Raw genomic sequence first — 19,543 nt, 5'->3', positions numbered from 1 at the left:
CATGGGGATGTGACGTCGCTGCAGCGGTTAGCCGGAAGTTGTTTCTCTCAGTTGCTCTCGCTGACAGCCGGGAGCTGAAGCTGGCGGCTGTTTGCCAGCTAACGAAGTGAGAACTATGCGCTCACTCGTCGGGCTAATCGCTGTAATTGCTGCAGCCAGCTTGTACCTGTATTCACTGTCCCTGTACCTGCCGAGTGGACCCCGACGACGTCCTCATTCAGCTCACGAAATAGGACATGTGGACACAGCAGAGTCCGAGCCGCCCCCTGACAGCGCTGAAGAAGCCAGCAGGTGACTGCTGTTAGCAGGAGATAAAGTATTTCGCTAGATTTGGTACATGTTTCTTGCTACAGTGTTTAAACTCGGAGTTAAATTGTATGCTACTGTACAGTTACTGTCGCTAGAAAGCTAACGTTTGCTTGCCCCTTCCCGCCCCATCTCCTCCTCCCTTTCTCTCTCACCCACACACACACGCACACACACGGTACAACCAGAAACACCAGTTATAATGAGAAGTCACCTGGGCAATAATTCAGCTTGTCATGGTGCAGTTAAATATTCCCATGTATTCTGTGTTTAAAGCTACACAGTTGTGGAGTAACAGCATTACACCATAACATAATTAACCATAAGTAGCATGTGTTAAATATAATAAGATAGGGCTGCAACTAACAGTTACATTATTGTATTATTGAGATATTTTGGATTACAATGACATCTTCAGTCCATTTTTCTCAACACCTCCTGTACATGTATAAGTGGATGATGTGACTGACATAGGTGTTGATGTTCCTGCAGGTTGAAGTTCCCTTCAGATTTGGAGGAGCTGAGGGAACTGGCTGAGCTCTTGCAGTTTTACAAGACAGAGCACACTGGATATGTCCTGTTACTCTTCTGTAGTGCATATCTGTACAAGCAGTCCTTTGCCATTCCTGGATCCTCGTTCCTGGTAAGGTAAAAAAAAAAAAAAAAATCTCAGATGTTTTTTATGCTGATGCTGGATGACAAGAACACTGAATATGTTGAACAGAAAAATATGACACACGGATTGAAATTTGCAAAAAACGTTGATAGAATTTAGGCTCTCATGAAAGATGTTCTGTGAGGAAAACTGAAAAAGCACCTGACATGCGTATTTTGTATGGTTTGGGTTTTTTCTTTAAAGAGAACACACTGCAGAGGATAAAAATAGCCATCTAGTGCAAACAACAAAGGGATGTCGGATTTGCTTTTGTGCGGCAGTCATGCTTTTGTGTGACACACAGAATATTTTCTGCAGCACTGAGTGTGCAGCACAGAGAAAATGCCCAAACCACAAACCGCATGCAGGTTAAAGTGGCCTGCACCCAGTGTCTTCAAACCACAATTAGATCACAAAGTGTGTCAGAGCTGATCATCATACCCACATACTGATGACGTGTAGTAACACAGGTCATTGGTCTCCACTTGTCTTTGTGCAGAACATTCTTGCAGGAGCTATATTTGGACCATATGAAGGACTGCTGCTAGCCTGTGTGCTCACCACTGTGGGCTCCACCATGTGCTACCTCCTGTCCCAGGCCTTCGGAAAACGCTACATTGTGAACCTCTTCCCTGATAAAGTCTCCACGCTACAGAGGAAGGTACATTTTTAACACAGTGTAAACAACAAATTGAATCCAACAAATACTTAAACTGTTACTGTTAAATTATACTTGACAACATCCGAACTTGTGAAGCACTGATGCACCAAGTTTAAATATCAGCACTTAACTGTTCCTCAAGGTGTGCAGATGTATAAACACACACAACCAAGAGGCCTGCATGTTGCATGATGCTTACAAGTAAAAAAGTGAAAAGACAAATGTTATCATCAGTGAAATGTAGATATCAGGTTCACCTCATGGGATCGTGCATGTCAGCCTGCTGAAACCACAAATCACACCCTATCCACAACACTGCAAACTACATCTTGTTACAACAGAACATAGAGACAGTAAATCCAAACAAAATCTCCTGTGTCAAGAGCCACATCTACTGGTCACATACAACATTATTGTAATCATTTATGGTTTTGCAGCTCTCCATTCTGAGGGTCCCAATGAAAACAGCTGCGATTATTTTTGTAAAATCTCATAAGATGACTTGAGAGCTCAACTTACACATGTAACAAAAGAGAAATTACAAAAAAGAAACACGCATCTGCCATCTCTTCATAGATTCTTGTCTCTTTCCCAGGTTGAGGAGAACCAGGACTGTCTGTTCTTCTTTCTACTCTTCCTGAGATTTTTTCCCATGACACCCAACTGGTTTCTCAACATGTCTGCCCCGATTGTAAACATCCCCATCACCTTCTTCTTCTGCTCAGTCTTCATTGGTAAGAACACAGGGATCACCTAACTGACAGCTTGTTAGAGCTGTAGAGTAAATGATGGGATGACTGTCTCTCCACACACTTCATTCTGTATGTCACATATTCATAAATCACAATAAGGCTATTGTTCATGCTTTGCTTCCTCCCAGACAAAAAAAGCACTTCACATTTTGAAGTAACTATTGTAATTTATTTGTAACAAATCAAAGGGCTGATTGTCAGGCAATCAGCCCAATCAGCCACAAAATCTCTTTGTTTATGTTCCTTAAGATCTAAAGTTTTTTTTTTCCCTGTAAATTGTCAGTCAAGAATGCAACAATTCAAACAAGAATACCAAAATATTTCTCTCAGTTCTGCAAATAAAGTTTCATTTCATGTCTCACTTCAGTTTATTTTTGATTTGCTGTCATAGGTCTCCTGCCGTACAACTTCATCTGTGTCCAGACAGGCGTCATGCTCTCTGAGGTATCGTCACTGGATGACTTGTTCTCCTGGGAGCGGCTGCTGCAGTTGCTGGCCATCGCCTGCATGGCTCTGCTTCCCGGCGCTCTCATCCGCCGCTACAGTCAGAGGCGTCTCAAGCTGGATGACCAGTCAAAGAACGGGCTCATCACAGATAAGAAGGTCCAGTGATTTGTTCTGGAAAGGAGTTTGTTCCTCTGTGTTTTGTGCGACAGCCTCTTTTATCTGCTTTATTTTTCCACAACCACCTGGACATGGAAAAGGGATTGTAACTTTAAAAAAAAAAATGATGAGACTGTGAACAGTCAAACTTGAGTTTGCTGTGCTACCAAATGTTGGTGTTTCTGTAGCACAACCTATGTGGGCACAGCATACACAGTATATCTATATACATGTATGAATGTACAGTGATCATATGGAAAGAGGGAAGGATTTTAAGGAGATGCCGCTCTTTCACTCTTGTTAAACAGTGCGAGTACTTCTTGAGTGGAAACAGCCAGTGTTCAAAGTGCCTGTGATGCAGTTTTAGAATCAAACGTCTACCTCCGGCACAGACAAGTGGAAAAAATTCATGTAAATGTTACCCATGTTTGTAGAGGCTGGATGGTTCAGATGATTGTTTTTGTTGAGTTTGTGTAAATTATTTCCTTTGTAACTGAAATACTGGTTATGTTTGCAGCATATACTATACAACACAATGTTGTATTTTGCTTGTTTGACAATCACATCCTGCAATTTCAGTATAAATTGAAACAAAGTATATACAGCAGTTTTTACTATTTTTCAACTATGAATTGTATGTTTTTCAAATTGTACAGTGTAATTTAGAGACCATGATTTAATGTCTTGATATTAATCAGCTGGGTTCTTATTTGAAAGTGAATGTGCTGTTAATTCAGGCAGTGTGAGGCCTCTGTGAAATCAAGCCTTAATGTTGCTTTAGAACCCTTTTTTTACTGCCTCCTTTTATGTGTCCATGTGTCTTGAACCATATCCTGGTCTACAGCATCTGTGCTGCATAAAGTGTTATTTTAAAACTCCTTCTTCATGTGGGTTAAGGTGTAAAATGTTGTGTATGCAATTCTGTTTTACCAGAGATGTAAATTCATATGAAAGACCAGTGTGTAGGATTTGGTGTCATCTCGCGGTTAAGTTTCAGATTGCAACTGCATACCTCTCCTTTCATCCCTTTCTTTCCAAATCCAAAAATAAAAAAATACACAAAAGGCTTGTCTTTAGACCCAGTGTTTAGTTTGTCTTTTCTGGGCTACTGTAGAAACATGATGGTGCAACATGATGGGCTTTGTGTAAGGGGACCAGCTCCCTATGTAGCTGATTCCAAGCTAACTAAAACACAATGATTTAATCACCTGAAATTATGAAAACATAAATATTTTGTTTCATTTGACCCACTAGAGCCAATAAATCCTACAGACTGGTCCTTTAAATATAATGTAAATCACAGTTTGTCTGAGACGTTTATGGTATCTTTATTCCAAAGGTGGAAAAAAAAGCTTTGAAATAATAAAACAGTAAACATATGAAAACCAACACTTTCTTTCAAATATTCTTTATTGCTCAGATCCAGGTTGCTCAGCAATACAGTTCACTCACAACTCAAAACAACAGCATGGCTGTAACCAGAAAGGCATGGATCCATGAGATGTATTAGAAATGGATCATATGTCTGTCCAGTGCACAGTCACCAATTACCTTGAGGTGTTTGGGACCTTTTGGCCCATGGGAAATGTAGGACTTGAGGGTTTTGACCTACTGTGGAAACAAAAGGAATCTCCCAAATGGTGAAATGCAGTTAAGACATGGATCCATGTAAAACTACTACTGAAAGTCTAGTGCTATATGAAGTGTAGTACATACTGGATCGCCTACAACAGTCTCATGCAATGCTTGGTGTTTTCTCATTGAACAAGAAGATGGGACAAGAAAAAACACTGCTGTGGTTCTGCATACATCTGACCAGACTTTACTAAATCCTTCCTCAGCTAATCCATCTTTTTTTTTTTTGGATGGTTGTTAAATGCCCTCTTTGCTGTTCAGTCTCAAAGGCAGTTTAATCGACCTGGATACTCTGTCAACCCTCCTGCTTGTCAACCAGTCACATCTACTTGCAATTTTTTTTTTTTTTTGCCATTCTGATTCCCAAATACATTGAAAACCCTAGCTAGGATATTCTTCAACCACATTTTAACAACTAGTATTATTGGTAGTGATCTAACAGGAATGAATATTAAAGCAAAGAAACCCGACTAATGCTCCAGACATACTGCATTTATTAAATCAGTGTGAATGACGAGAAAACCAGATCAACAGAAAACAAAATAAAGCCTAAACTATCCAACCACCGTGTGATATGACTAACAACAATGTACATCCTTAGTGATGTGTGTAACTGTGGTATTAATGCCTAGCAACACCCAACAAAACCTAGAAACAACTATCCTTGGAAGTTAAAAAAAAAAAAAAAAGTTACCATCTTGACAAGTTTCGCCTCAGACTGTGGTTGCCTCACAGATGTCTCAACAACCAGGATGCTCCATTCACAACACCACAGTGAAACCGAACCAGCTAGAGGGAAACCTGTGCTTATAAAGAGCCAAGAACACAGAAAGACTGAAGAGTCCTCCGCAATGCAAGAAAAGAGCGTCAACTTCAAAACTGCTCTAAGAAACAGTCAAACAAACCATGACTGACAAACTACGATTTCCAGTGCTACCGTGAAAAGTCGTTTTCTCTTCAACATGCCCTACTACAGTGAAGCAGACCACCACAGGAGTCACGCGTTCGAGTAGAAGCACCGTACTGCATTCGTGTGGGTAAGGTCAAGGTATTTTAATCAGGTCTGGTGAGCTATCGTTCATCAGTATGAGGTACTGTACCGGCTGTGGGGAGGCTCGCTGAGAAAGCCTCAGGCATTGTGTGAGTTTGATAGACCTTTTATATGTTTTTTTTATTATTATTTTAGCACTGCTAGTCTTGTGTTCACTGGGACAAAAATGATCCGCCTTATCTGATGACAAACGTCTGCCCTCCAAAAGTAAAAATCAGCTCTCAACAGTTAAAAGAACTCCAAAGACAAACACTAACTTTCACTATATCATTCATTTATTTAATTCTTTTGCCCTACATTGGTTTTAGTAACTAAAGTCAGCCTTGGATTCTGAGAGGTAATTCTGAAATGTACAGCACAAAAAAAAAAAAAAATTAAAATAATATTGGTAGATTGATGAGAAAACCATTTAGAGGTCAGAGGTAGAAGCTGTGACGCTCTAAACTTCTCCCACCATCTCTCACAATGCAGGTGCAGACTGGTAAGTGTTATAGAGAGACAGAAAACGATGCATTTATGTGTGACTCTATTGTACATGTTTACAGATATACAGTTATCTTGTCGTACACAGTGACATTTCAACGACTAGAGTTGTTCTACATTCTACACAGAAGACTAGGGTTTTACACCATGTTCAAGAGTCCTGTCAGTGTATTTTTGCAGCTTCGTGTTTTCTTCAAATCAACCCCAGAGTATGCTGTTATCAAATAGAGCTGGTAAGATTGGGTTGGGTTGTTATAAAATTCACAAGTGAATAATCTTTGTTTTTTTTGTTTTTTGTTGTTGTTGTTTTTTTTGGGGCTTTTTTTTTTTTTTTTTTGGTTAGTTTTTTTTGTTTTTTTTAAGTCTCAAAAAACCTGGAGGTACAGTTGGGAAAAACAGGAGGTACAGTTGGTTAGTTTCTGTTTCTATCAACCGATTTGTATCGTGTTTGTTTGTTTTTTTCTTTCTGTCTTTCTTTGATGGTGAAATCAGTACACAACATCCACATTCAGAACCACTTCGGGCAGGTATGTACCCCTTAGATCCTGCTCTTCATTCCTTTCTATTAAAAAAATCGACTTGGAAATCCTTTGACGTGTATCATTAAGAGGTTGTCTGGTGTCCAGGCAAAGACAGTCCAAAAGAGTTGACTACGGTTTACAAAGTTTCACTAGTCAGCTGGACCTGAAGAGCTTAGAGATATTACTGTAGATCTTTTCTCTTGATCTTTTTTTTCATTAAAAAAGAAAATTAAAAACGCTCAAAATGATCAACAAGGTTAACAAGGCATACAAAATGTGGAAAAAGGGGAAATGAAAGATTGGACTGAGGTACCCTGAAGCCTGAGGTAGATCACAATACTGACATGCGCACTGTTCACATCCTGACCAAAGTTAGCACGGTCGTTCACTTTACTGTTCTCCTATTTTTTCAGGTTTTTATTTATATTATTATTCATAGTCTAGTTTTCAAGAAAATAAACACTTCCCTTCAAAATAATATGGCAGTGTCCCACTGAGGAAAAAAAGAAAATGACTTTGTTTTCTTTTTGTTTCTTATCAATAGCTCTCATCACAAAATAGGAAAAAAATAGATTCATAAATATTACTCTCTCTTTTTATATATATATACACACAAACACACGCGCACACACATACACACACACACACACACACACACGGAGGAAGCTGTGCGTATTGGCAATAACCTTGCGTCTGGAAGATGAAGCTGATGGGTGATGTCTGAAAGGTGACAAAATAAGGCAACAAGCTTCCACGGTCTCCAAAGTAAAGCACAAAGGGACACCAGGACCCGCGTGTCCAGCATGCTCACAGAGCAGTCGGCCAGCTCGCCAAAATAAAAAGGACAGAAAAGAGTGAGGATAAAAGAAGAGAGCGAGAGTGAGAATGACAATCTGTGTGTCTGTGCCTCTGGCCTGCTGGACACGGCAGGGGTGATATTTTCTAAAAAGGCTGCATATTGTACATTCACAGCTGTCATGCCGTTTTAGAAAGCTCCCTGACAAGAGAGGGTTAAAGCCAAACGCGGCTGCGGTCACGTTTGCGGCTGTGTGTGTACCACAGGTCATACAGTGCCTCCCTATTAACACCCCCACCCGCAACCCCCAACCCCCAACCACCCCCACCCTCTAACTCTAAAAACTTTTCCTCACTACCACTCCACACACCACAAGTCTGCACCCTCCCAAACCCCCAACCTCCTCCTTGAACTCCCTGCCACCCCCACGGCCTTCTCCTCCCTTAACCCCCCACCCATTCCCATTCTGGGCCCTCGGCTCACATTTTGCGCTGGCCCTCGTGACGTCCTCATAAGGCTGAGCATGTGGCAGTGCACATTCAAAATGACTGGTTGCCTGGTAACAAGCAAAGGTGCACCTTTTTTATTTTTTAAGACGTCAATTTTTGCTCTGATCATCGAGGAGAATGCCTTTAGAGACATCCATTTGATTTTTTTTTTAATAAATCAGGACAACAAGCATGAACGCATGTATATAGTCTACTACTGTACAGCATGGGAGAGTGATACCAGTTTACTGGTTAAAAACAAATCCCTCGGTGGCATTTAACCTCTGCTGAGCAAAAGTGGCAGTCAGTTCAATGTTATCAAAAGGCTATGGAAAAAAAGTGTTTCTTGACAACAAATCCTATTGTCAAATCCTATAACATTATCCTATTAAAAAAAACAACAGATTGCCAGATGAGAGAGAGTGATGAGAAAGTGAAGCAGAAATTAGCACAAAAAGGAAAGAAAAAGAAATAAGTGTAGCTTCAGATATGAATGGTGAGAGACATTTCATAGGGATCTTTTGCGTTGGCACACACACAGGCTTGTCACAAAGACTCAGAGCCATTCACCATATTTACTTATAGGGGTTTTCTTTTTGATTTAAGTGGCCTAAAGTGTGAACAAACAAGGGTAACTTGTAACTAGGCTTTGTGTGGCTGTCACAGCCCAATCAATCTCTGAAACAAGTAAAATATTAAAAACTACACCAAGTCGTATTGTCATTTTGGTAGAAAAATAACAGTGCATACTCTCAGTGTGTATCAATATACTTTTCTACTCTGTATTCTGTATTAATACTGCTAAGGATATTTAATCTTGCAATCTGAATATCTCAAACTCTTGTAAGAGAAGGTCCATTGTCACTCGCTCTCGTTCTAACCCAAAACATCAATCACAATGCCTTGTATAATGCTCGTGTTAATACAGTTGCTTTATCCATTTGTTAGGCCTATGTTAGTCCAACTAAAGAGATAACGTTATGCAGGGCGACGTACTATTTCCTGTTTACCTTTTTTGACTGTGAAGACAACAGTTTCCAACACTGTGCCATTTCCATCTTTCTTGTAGATTTTTTTTGGTCTTTTTTATTGTATTATATCAGTACGGTTTCTCCCACTCTATCTGCTCTCACAGGGCTGGCAGTGCACACAATGCCCTCAGCCTTTGGCTCTCACTTGTTTCCCCCCTGGTAAAGTTCTTTGGTTTTGATCCCGGTGCTGCTGGTCTGCCCTGCATGTCCCCCTTGGCCTTGGCCTATGTCTGGGTAGGTCTCTGTCCATTTGGGAGGGCTACATTCATTGGCTGGCGCCCACTGAAGCCGCCCCGCTGGTCACTTGGAGTGGTGCGGTGACACAGCGGCGCCCTGCTGGTGTTTCTGTTCCTGCTGTTTGACCTGCTGTATGATCTCCCGGATCTTCCTCTGTGCAGTCTGTTGCAAAGACATCACATGTAGGACGAGGTGTTAACCTTTTTTTTTTTTTAAAAAGCTGGTCACAAGTTAAAAAAAAATTTAAGATTTTGACAACGCACCTTCCTTAGGGGTAAGATTAATGGGATCTGTAGTTGTTGTTGCAAACAAAATAAGGCATCATTCTTCTCCTTGGAAATAGTAGTTTGACAAAACAATGCCAACTCAAGGTTCACTTATTTACATTTTCTTGTCAACACACCAGCCAGTGTATGATAATTCCGTCTTTCATAAAGACAGATGGTTTATTCACACACGTGTTTTTACTTTTGTAGCCTTATTAAATATAATCTCTGTACACACACAGTGTGTGTGTGTGTGTTCAGACTGACGGACAGCTCCCTACTCTCCCGTTAGCTTTGTTGCACTTTTTGGAGTGTTTGACAATTTTACACCTGTTTTGTTGTTTTTAGTGCTTGTTTTTGCCCCTACTTTACTTAATTAAGCGCAGCTATTCCTTTAGTACATATATTTGACAACAAACTAATCAGCCCAAATAACTGCCAACACTTTTCACAGCTATAACCTTGTTATTGTCTTTCTTTTCTTTTTGGTACCTGGCTGGCAAAGAAATGCCCACTGATTTTCACAAAGACCTCGTCATTCTCATCTGGAGTTTGGTCCCGTGGCACGATGACCTCTGCACTTGTTAGGTTTTGTAGCTCGTTTACCTGAAACATAGACACAGACTTCAGAGGTCATCATCTCCCTCTGAATTTACAAAACACACTGACATCGCTCACTGAGAGACAAGCAATCAGATTGTGGTAAACTTTAACAATCCTTGATGAAACCAAGCAAACAAAGTGCTACTTCATGTACAATCATCATTGGGGTAAAAAGCTGCTGAGTTAAAAGGTTGTTGTTAGAGTCGATTTTTTTTTCCCAAGCAGAGTTCAAACTAGTCTAGATGAGAGAAAAAAAAAGCTGAACAAAGAACATCATTCTCTGCTTTGCTGGCTGAAATTATATTCAGTCAAAGACTCAAAAAAAGCGCTGTATATAATTTACACAGTTAAAGTAATGTAAGGAAATGCACCAGGTTTTTTTTTCCAATCTTACCCATGATTTAGTTCAAATCAAGCATCAGCTCACCGTCTTGCCTCCTTTACCGATGACCCTGCCAGCTGCAGTTGAGGGAACCTTGATGTGCGTCTCCAGTTTGACCTCCTCCTTCGCTGAGAAGAAGTTCTCCTCTTTCAGCTTCCCAAATATCCGACCTTGGGCCTGGAATACAGAGGAGGGTATGAGGCAAGGAGAGACTGGGGAAAATGGGGACACACAATGATCCACTGCTGTTTACTATAATACTGTACAGGACCAATGAGTGATTTTTGAAAAAATATGTATGAGCTTAAAGTAGCAGTTTAAGAATTAAACAATGCTTATTTTTTAATGAATGTTCCTGCACACATTCATAGTGTTTTTACCTTAAACTGAGCCTCTGGAGTTCCAGTAATTATAACCATCCTCTCAGTAACGTCTGGGCTCTCAGCTGGGGCAATCTGACAGACACACAGAGACAGGTTATGGAGACAAATAAGGGCAAAAGCTGGTGAGCTTGCTCTGTGATCATTCAATGCAAAGCGCTGAATCATCTGAGAGGCCTGCAAATTCCTCAAAAAGAAAAAAAAAAAAAGAATTGCCTGTGATTACGTTATGAGGATTCATTGACCAGCTGTCCCACCTCTCAAGACTCGGGGCTTGAGGGGCTTTCGGAATTGCTCAGTTCACGAGTCATCTCTTTTTTTGCTTTGTTTTTGACCATAAATAACTAACAACCTCAGATGTGGTCCATGAGGAGCCGCTGACTCAGCCAGCACTCACTTCCAACTTAACAGCCCTAAGCTTTGAAAAATGCGATGCACATTTAACTTGTGTTTGTGGACTCAACTCTACATGTTGATAAAGAGATGGTTTAGCCATCTCTCCCCCTTCTCCTTGAAGTCAGCGCTCTGTTTACAGTGACAAACCCACCTTGATGGACGCTCCAGCAAAGTGGGCGAGTTGTTTGATGTGCTGGCCCTTCTTGCCGATCAGGGCCCCGACTGCCTGAGTTGGAATAAAGAGGTAGACAACCTCCTGTTCTGGAGCCTGTTGCTAAAAAAGAAAAGACCACACAGAAAAACATATTTCACTACACTTATACCAAACTCTCCTGCGGATGGTGGCAGAGCAAAACATTTAAAAGTAGTTTAAATAGTTACAAAAATTTTGATTTAACTTGTCAGATACTTGAAGAGCAGCCGAAAACGATGACACCACATGCAAGGAAAGCTAAACTGAGCTCTCTATGAGGGTTTTCTCTCTGGGTAAACATCCCGCTCTGGCTGAGTCTGAATGGAATATTTCCTATTAGGGCAGATGGTTGCCCTATGTTTTTGTTTTTCTTAGCATGGTAACACTCATGTACTCGAGGTTTATAAAGTGAATTTTTACAAGCCACAACTCTGGGCTGAAAAGTCCCCTTCCAGAAATATTTGTGGTGTTCTGGTGACTGGGCGATGGTACGCAGAAATGCCAGACCCACTGTCCAACACAGACGATGACTGAGAGGTTGTAACAGTCTATTATTTATGTCTCCCCCCTCAATTAGTCTTTTATGTTCCTTTATTTATCCATTCTGTAGCATGTCACAAAGAAACGGTTGGATATTTTGTCACTCGCAGAGTGAGACTTTTTTTTCTCAACACAAGAGGAAGGAAACTGTTACATCCTCAAGTGTGAGGCTTTACCCAAGCGTCTGGTGCTTATAAAAAACATGGTTTTATACTGACATGAACAATTAAAATAATCATCTAGTAGCACAGGAAAAAAAACATGAAACAAGTTGGAAAGTCTCTGATCACCAAGGAAACATTGACCGCAGTGCAGATTTTAGGGAACATACTGAGTGCTGGTGGGGGATGGCACTTGCTGGAGGAACCCCGTACAGGCCACTGAGATGTGAAGAGTGACTCTGAAATTGAAGTGACAAGCAGACCGATCAGATGGCACACAAACACACACACACACACATTACAAGGCACATGCATGTACAAAACTCAAGCTCTGACAACGGGGGAATTTCAGGGCATAAACTCACAGTGAATCATGCACTAACTTTCTTGACTATGAAACACGCAAATACATTCTCACACACTGTCTCACACCACTTTGGCTCGCCCTCATCAGGCAGTGAGTGGAGACTTTGTTTTACAGACAAACTGACTCATCTCTGGAGAAGATGGGGGAATTCTGGTTGTTTCAAACTGTGTACAACATCATGCAGGAAGACCTGAGTCAACACAGTATTGTTTTGTTTTGTTTTTTTTGAAAAAAAAAAAAAGCACTTCAGGGAGAACCTAGTTTATCATTTGTTAGAAACAAGTTGCTTTTAAGTCAAAACTAATCCCCACAGGAACTGTGCATTGTTTCACAGCTCCTGGGTGGGAAAAAACAGTGGCATAGAGATTCTAAAAGGAACATTTAATTTTTTTTTTGTTTGCTCTACCTTTTATGATTGTGTGCAGAAAATAAGGGCATACTCACTAAGAATGGGTTATATCCTGCTGGTGCCACAGGGGGCACTGCACCACGTGGTCCAGCAGCAGGGGGCAGCACCGGGAGACCAGAGGAGAAGATGCCCAGAGCATTCAGGTTCAAGCCTGGGATCAGGTTGGCCTGTTGCTGTGCAGAAGAAGAAGAAAGGCAGAGGCGGATTTTAGACACAACTTACAAGAAAGAAGACGATACGTTAGGATTTATCTAATGCTAATCGTTTTTGTTTGTTTGTTTGATTTTTAAGCATTTTTTAAAAGGAGCAGATCAGTTTAAACTGGGTTTAACATGGATTTTACACTGCAAAAGGACACTGACCAGTACAGACCACAGTAAAAAAAAAAAACACAACCTAGAAAATCTACAGATAATAGGAAGAGGAGAGAAAATGAAGAGAAAACACAAATGAGTCCATCTGAGTAAGTAAGTTTTTAAAACCTGTTTAAAAAAAGAAACCAATAATTTTCCAAATTGTTTTAAAGTCCTAGATTTAATCTGGGGTCACACAATCAAAATGAAATGTTGTTTTTAATGTTCTCCTTTTACCTCACCCACAAGGTTTCAGTGTTTCAGATAAAAGCATTTCTTAATGGCTTGAGAAAATTCTCCAACTTCTTATGCTAAATCAACCATTTAAAAACCCACTGATCTGTGAGGAAAATGCACAGTAACAACTCTGAAAACCAGTCTGTTTTTCTTAGCTCATGAAAAGCTGATGTTTTGCAGGTCCATGGTTTTCACAGGACAGTTTGCTGTTGTAACGGCATGACAAAAATATTCTTCCCTCGAAGTCAAGTCAGCTATTCTGGTTTCATGGCCGTGACAAGACACGCGGTCTCCTTTCACTTCCTTGTTCCCAGGGAGCTTTGTGTAATATCTGCAGTACTACGCTAGATGGCCCTCACCGCTTACTGCAGACGCTCAGCCTGACAGGTGCCAGAACTGCCACACACCAGCCATAACAATTTAACCGCACGCTGCGTGTTACTTCTTGATGATTATTTCCGAGCCAATATTTGGACAATGAAAATGAAGGAGAAATTGGCAGTTTGTGTGAAAGCAGCAAAGAAAAAGCAGACACCGGGATACTAATTCTGAGTCACTCCACAAGTTCCAGCTGCTCATCATAAACAGCATCACCGCTGTTACTTAATACAGTCACATTATAGGCATTCGTATCTGTGCTGCACATGCAGTGCATTATCATCATTATCGACGCTATCTCTCTTCCTCTGTGGTTGACCTCTCCGGCTGCAGCACCGGTGATGTCATTGGGGCAGTGTGAAAGAGGAGTTAGGCGAGAGAGCGGCCTACAGATATCAGATGGATGCTGGGAAACGCAGTGTGTTGCAGCAGGAACACAGACACGCAGCGGGGAAGTGAGCATGAGTCAGAGGCTCCGTGGAACAGACACAAACACATACACAAACACACGTCCACAGACATGCTGTACTCTCAAACACTTGAGTCACTGATGAGCTATTCAGCGATCGTTTACTGTTATCCATTTACCGAGAGCACAACAACAGGTATTGCTAATCCGGGTGGTAACATGTACTGAATGGGGTGTGATATTATCCTTGTGTATCATCAGTCCTCTCCACTATTCACCTGTCAAGTCTGTGTGAGTCACCACAAGATCATGAGACACACACACACACACACACACACACACACACACACGGGATGAGCTTACGTTTATAGCAGCAATGTCATTCTCGTAGGCTTCCCTCAGTTTCTTCATGATCTCCTCCTCGGCTTTACAACACGCCTCCAAGCTGCCCTTCACCGTGATGGTCCTCTCAGGGTTGTAAATGGTTAAGTCTTGTAACCTGCAAGGGAGATCACATACACACACACACACACACAAATGAATACATGCAAATACAAATAAAGAGAATAGCCATGCTCATATTCTGCTCACATTTTTTCTGAGAAGATGGAGGTGACTGAGCTGTTTTTAATTGGATTTCCTGTCTTGGCTAATTTAAGCGTTACAGAAGACTGTGTCATCAGCATCACAACAGGCATCAAAATGTCTTGCCTAGCAAAACTAGCAATTCAGTTGTTGGAGGACTCACTTTTTAAGCGAGATTTTAAAAAAGAATGGTCAAAACCAAGACACTATGATTTCAACTTCCCTAGTTTGGGTCAGGCTGCGAAAAACACTGGATATTACACTTCCCATCATGCAACTCACTGCATTCATGTCATATGGGATGGATGGTAGATGATTAATGCCTTGTGAGCTTTAACAGTGGACAAGTCAGCATGGCCACATGATTGCAGAGCTGGTGGTCTGTACTGACTACATAACAGAATATAGATTAACAGTGGGTTGAATTACACTGAACAACAGACTGTGGCTGAAGTAAAGGATCCATATTTTGTTGGTGTTCAAGCTCTTCTGTATTATTAAGCATGCAAGTCTGTTACAGTTAATTATTAAATGCTATTTAAAAGTAGGAAATTACATTACATTACAGTAACTCCGACATAAGATCAATTTGTCTACCAGCCCAAACTAAGATAACCCTGATGACATCTTCAGGGTCATTTTCTTTTCAAAGCTCCTGCAGAGACACAAAAGACGTCCTACAGCTCTCTTCACAGGCTGAGTGCTCCTCATGAAGAGAACTGGAGTGCCCCCTTTGAGCAACTATTTTGTCTCTCACGAGGTCAGGATGTGAATATCAGCACAGTGACATGCTTATACAGCTTACATGGACTAAACTGTCCTTGTTATAATTACATGAAGAGAAAAAAAAACGTTGCACAAGAATAAACAGAATGTAAAAACACTGCAAGACAACATTTGGTTTCATCTTTTAATTTTGTGCAACACGAAAGTCGTGACTCATTGTTTCTGAATTTAACCACTGTTAACCTCCATTAGAACAAAAAAATGTTTGAAAGTGAAAACTCAAAATCTTTTGGCCCAAAAGTTGTTCTCACACTTTCTGCGAAACCCAGATTTTGCAGCTCGGCGACCAAAATGCTTACTTGGATCTAGTAACAAAATGTTGACCGCAGCGTTACTGAGAGAATAGCACAGTAAGAAAAAACTATTTTAACAGCTCTGAAAAGGTTTTCGGTCTGTTACATGAATCAAATCAGCGATCGCTCCATAAAGCAGTTAGCCTGGACAATGCACAAACGATAACAGCTTTAGGCCTTTGAAGCAAAACCAATCTATTCTGTCCTCGGTGTCGGAGGACGGGGAGGACACTTTGAAAGGATTTCACAGAACCATCAATACTGAATATACTGTTTGCCTCGACTCAAAAGGATCCACTCTCCTTCCTTCTTCGTCTATCTCCTCCTCTCTGTCTCCTTCTCAAGGCTCATTACGTCCTCAGAGCTCACGGAGACACAGCAATTCATTAGCCCCAACTGAACACGAAGGTTGATGAACGCAGTCCGTTAAATGAGGTGTAATCGCCACCTCTGTAATATCATGTTCTGGAGTGAAGGAGCTGTAATCAACTCTTAACATTTGTTCTGTAACAGCTCAGTTAAGAGAAACCACATGCTAAAAGGCTAATGTGCCTGGGCGAGGGAGGTGTGGTCGCAAGAACCTGAAATCCTGAAATCACTGCATGTTATTTGTGCACTAGTTAAAACTAGTAAGTCAAAATTTTGTCTTGAAAATCATTCTAAGCATCACTGCTGCTTTTCTAACAAGCCCTTATGTCAGAGTGTTCAAAAACTCCAGCGTGCGTGTTTGTGGTTTTAAGGTTCGGCCAGTAGTGCAGCCGCAAAGCACTGTGGGTGTGTGTGAAAGAGGAAGAGGAGGTGAGGCGACTTACGAGGAGATGGTTATCTTGGTCCCTGTCTCCTCTTCGATTTTCTTCAGGTTGCGGCCTTCCTTCCCAATCAGCCGACCAACCAGGCTGTTGTGGGCAAGGATTTTCAGAGGGATGTCCTCCGTTCTACACACACACACACACACACACACACACACACACACACACACACACACACACACACACACACACACACACACACACACACACACACACACACACACACACACACACACACACACAGGTTAGGCGAGGTGATAAAGGATAAGTTCTGCTGAGTGTCACTCAGTGTGATGTGGTCTGAAGAATGCGATGCTGTGATGGGGATGAATAGGGATGTGGATAGCTGCCCAGCTGGAAGTGCTGCCATAAGCACAGGGCGACCATGCTAAGACACAAGCCCAACCACAATGTAAGGTTTATCCTTTCTTGGTTTTACAGAAAAATACCCAGATTTTTACATGAGGCAGGTCAGCTTTAACCTGCTGATGCTGTGCCTGTGTGCAACCAAATGTTGTCATGTTTCCAACTGTAAGAACACACTGATCGCAGCCCATTACAATAAACAAGGTGCTGTTGTGTGCCAGTGTCTCACTAAGCAGGAGACATAAGCGAAACTGCAGATTTTCCCTGTTTTTTTGTTTTGTTTTGTTTTGTTTTTTTCTTAAATAAATTTTCATTAAAAAGTGATGCATGCCTGGATTTTTTAGTTTAATTCCTTGTAATGTCCTAAGACTTTCTTGGTATGTTTCCTGAAGAAAACCATGTAATTTTGCAGTATTTATAGGTAAAATAGAAACAGAGTTCAATTGGTAAACTTTGCTGTAATTCCCTGCTAATCCATCATAATATCTAACATGTATGAAAAATAAAGTTTCTTATAATAATGCCTCTGATCAAAGTCAGAATTAAGAACATGTATATGCATATCAAACTTGGCCCTGAATCATATGTTGCATATTATTTATCTGGAAGCCAAAGGTTTTTAGTTGCACAGCTGAAGACTGTTATTCTTCTCTGGCTGTTGATGTTGGTATATTTAAAAATATTCAGGAGGAAAACAGTTTGAAAGCTGTGTAATTTGGGTGAAGCGTTGTACTGTACAAATTATGATAATTTAAGGGAGTTAATTTTCCATGAAATGGGTCCACAAAACCCTGACATATTGTGGTGTACAGATGGGCAAAAATTGGAATGGTTGTTTAATTGTGATGTTTAAGTCTCTAGCTATGTCTCAAAAGCCTGGAAAAGGAGGCAAGATGAATTATTTAAATAATATTTACCCTGACTTCTCCATCATTTCCCCAGTAATTCATGAATTTTGTTGCAGACAAAGCGGATGTGAAGATTTTGTTGTGAAAGTTGTTCACTTGGCTCGGCATACTTGTGTGCATAACACAAAAATAACATTTATTCATTCATTCAGTAATAAGACTCTAATGGTAAGTATTTAATTACATTTTTTCAGGAAATTAAGAACTCTTTTAAATCCAGTGCAACTAACTAAACTAACTCAAATTTCCCTAAAATTAGTTTCAAATTACAAAGTTTTTATTTTCAAGAAACTGTGCTGAAATTGTTAGAAAATAACAGAGCTATAAAGCATGACAAAAAAGGCCCTGCTGTATGTACGAACATGTGTTGATGGGATGGTAATAGGTCATTAAAATAGGAGGAGTATAATTTCTGTATAATCTATATTTCTGTTATGCGGGACAATTGTGGGGTGTGAGTGTTTGTGGTGGGATGTGATGGAGGGTAACCAGATGCTGGGGGTTTCTTTTGGGCTGGGTCACAGACTTGGTGGTGGTGGGATGTGTGTAGGGGGAGCGGGGCATGTTATAATCTGTAAGTGTAGATCTGTGCTGTAGGGTGAAATTAGTTTGGGGTGAGCTGTGGGCCAAATTAGGGCAGACGACGGTGTTGTGAGTTTAGAGGAAAGGTTTAGTGGTTCCAGTTTCTCTGGGTGTTGCGCCTCCTCAGACTCCACAAAATTACAGGGTGTAGGGCGGCTAAGGCGACAGGTTCATTTCTACAGGTGTGGCACCCATGCAGCTGCCAACAATTTAGTGATTTAGTCGACACACATCAGAGGTGTGGATGTTACTGTAACTTTTGAGAGCATGATTAATGATTTGACAGACTGAGGTGGATCAGACAAGCCGACTGATTTCTTTCTGTTAGAATACATTGCACGCATTTGGCAGACGCTGTTGACCTAAAGCAATTTAGATCAACTGAATTAAAACTCAATAGGAACAAGACATACAAGTCATCAAAAAGCTGGTGATGCTTTCCCTATGCTTTTTATTGTGAGGAAAATATTGGTGGCATTTAGAGCTACAACACTCTTCCTACTGTCTGGTTTGTTTGAATGGTGTAATTATATATAATTTTTTCACTATTTACTGTTTCCCCCATTTTTCCAGTCTTTAAGCATATTTTCTAACATGTCGAACTATTCCTGTAACACTGTGTTTGAATGTAAACAAAATGACGACACATAGCATAAAAATTTTAAGCCCTATCTTCCTCTGGATGTCAAGAGATTGACAGGAAGCGAAGTGTGATGCTGTCATAGCATAAGGGGAAAAATTGAATTTGGACCCAATTTTCAAAGTTATAAATGTGAACCATCATTTATTAAACAGCTTGACATATTTCCTGGTCAAATGAGAGACCTCTGAATGCACACACTGATACAAAAAACAAAAAAAACACCAGGCATGATCAAACAACAAAATAAACAACATCTGACAAAACGAGTTTAAGTGTGA

At 40.7% G+C, this 19,543-nt stretch overlaps 2 protein-coding genes across 4 annotated transcripts in view; one reads left to right on the top strand and one right to left on the bottom strand.

Moving 5' to 3' along the window:
- Positions 1 to 52: 52 nt before the first annotated feature.
- tmem41aa (transmembrane protein 41aa) lies at positions 53 to 4,360 on the top strand. The gene is made up of 5 exons (XM_041056330.1): positions 53 to 291; positions 799 to 949; positions 1,461 to 1,622; positions 2,218 to 2,356; positions 2,766 to 4,360. The coding sequence occupies exons 1-5, from the start codon at positions 116 to 118 to the stop codon at positions 2,984 to 2,986; spliced, it is 849 nt and encodes a 282-aa protein (XP_040912264.1). The 5' UTR covers positions 53 to 115; the 3' UTR covers positions 2,987 to 4,360.
- A 497-nt stretch (positions 4,361 to 4,857) lies between these two features.
- igf2bp2a (insulin-like growth factor 2 mRNA binding protein 2a) overlaps positions 4,858 to 19,543 on the bottom strand; it is a 48,685-nt gene continuing 33,999 nt past the window's right edge. For all 3 annotated transcript variants that reach the window (XM_041056327.1, XM_041056328.1, XM_041056329.1), the window contains 9 exons: positions 16,770 to 16,892; positions 14,657 to 14,792; positions 12,952 to 13,089; positions 12,311 to 12,379; positions 11,398 to 11,520; positions 10,851 to 10,925; positions 10,516 to 10,647; positions 9,978 to 10,091; positions 4,858 to 9,381 (listed from right to left, as the gene is read on the bottom strand). In XM_041056327.1, coding sequence (XP_040912261.1) covers positions 9,283 to 9,381; positions 9,978 to 10,091; positions 10,516 to 10,647; positions 10,851 to 10,925; positions 11,398 to 11,520; positions 12,311 to 12,379; positions 12,952 to 13,089; positions 14,657 to 14,792; positions 16,770 to 16,892 — 1,009 coding nt within the window. In that variant the 3' untranslated portion in view covers positions 4,858 to 9,282. The remainder of the gene's footprint in view (positions 9,382 to 9,977; positions 10,092 to 10,515; positions 10,648 to 10,850; positions 10,926 to 11,397; positions 11,521 to 12,310; positions 12,380 to 12,951; positions 13,090 to 14,656; positions 14,793 to 16,769; positions 16,893 to 19,543) is intronic.

This window comes from Toxotes jaculatrix, chromosome 15 (genome assembly GCF_017976425.1).
Source record: "Toxotes jaculatrix isolate fToxJac2 chromosome 15, fToxJac2.pri, whole genome shotgun sequence".
Lineage (NCBI taxonomy): Eukaryota > Metazoa > Chordata > Actinopteri > Toxotidae > Toxotes > Toxotes jaculatrix.
This window is presented reverse-complemented; position numbering and strand designations above follow the sequence as displayed.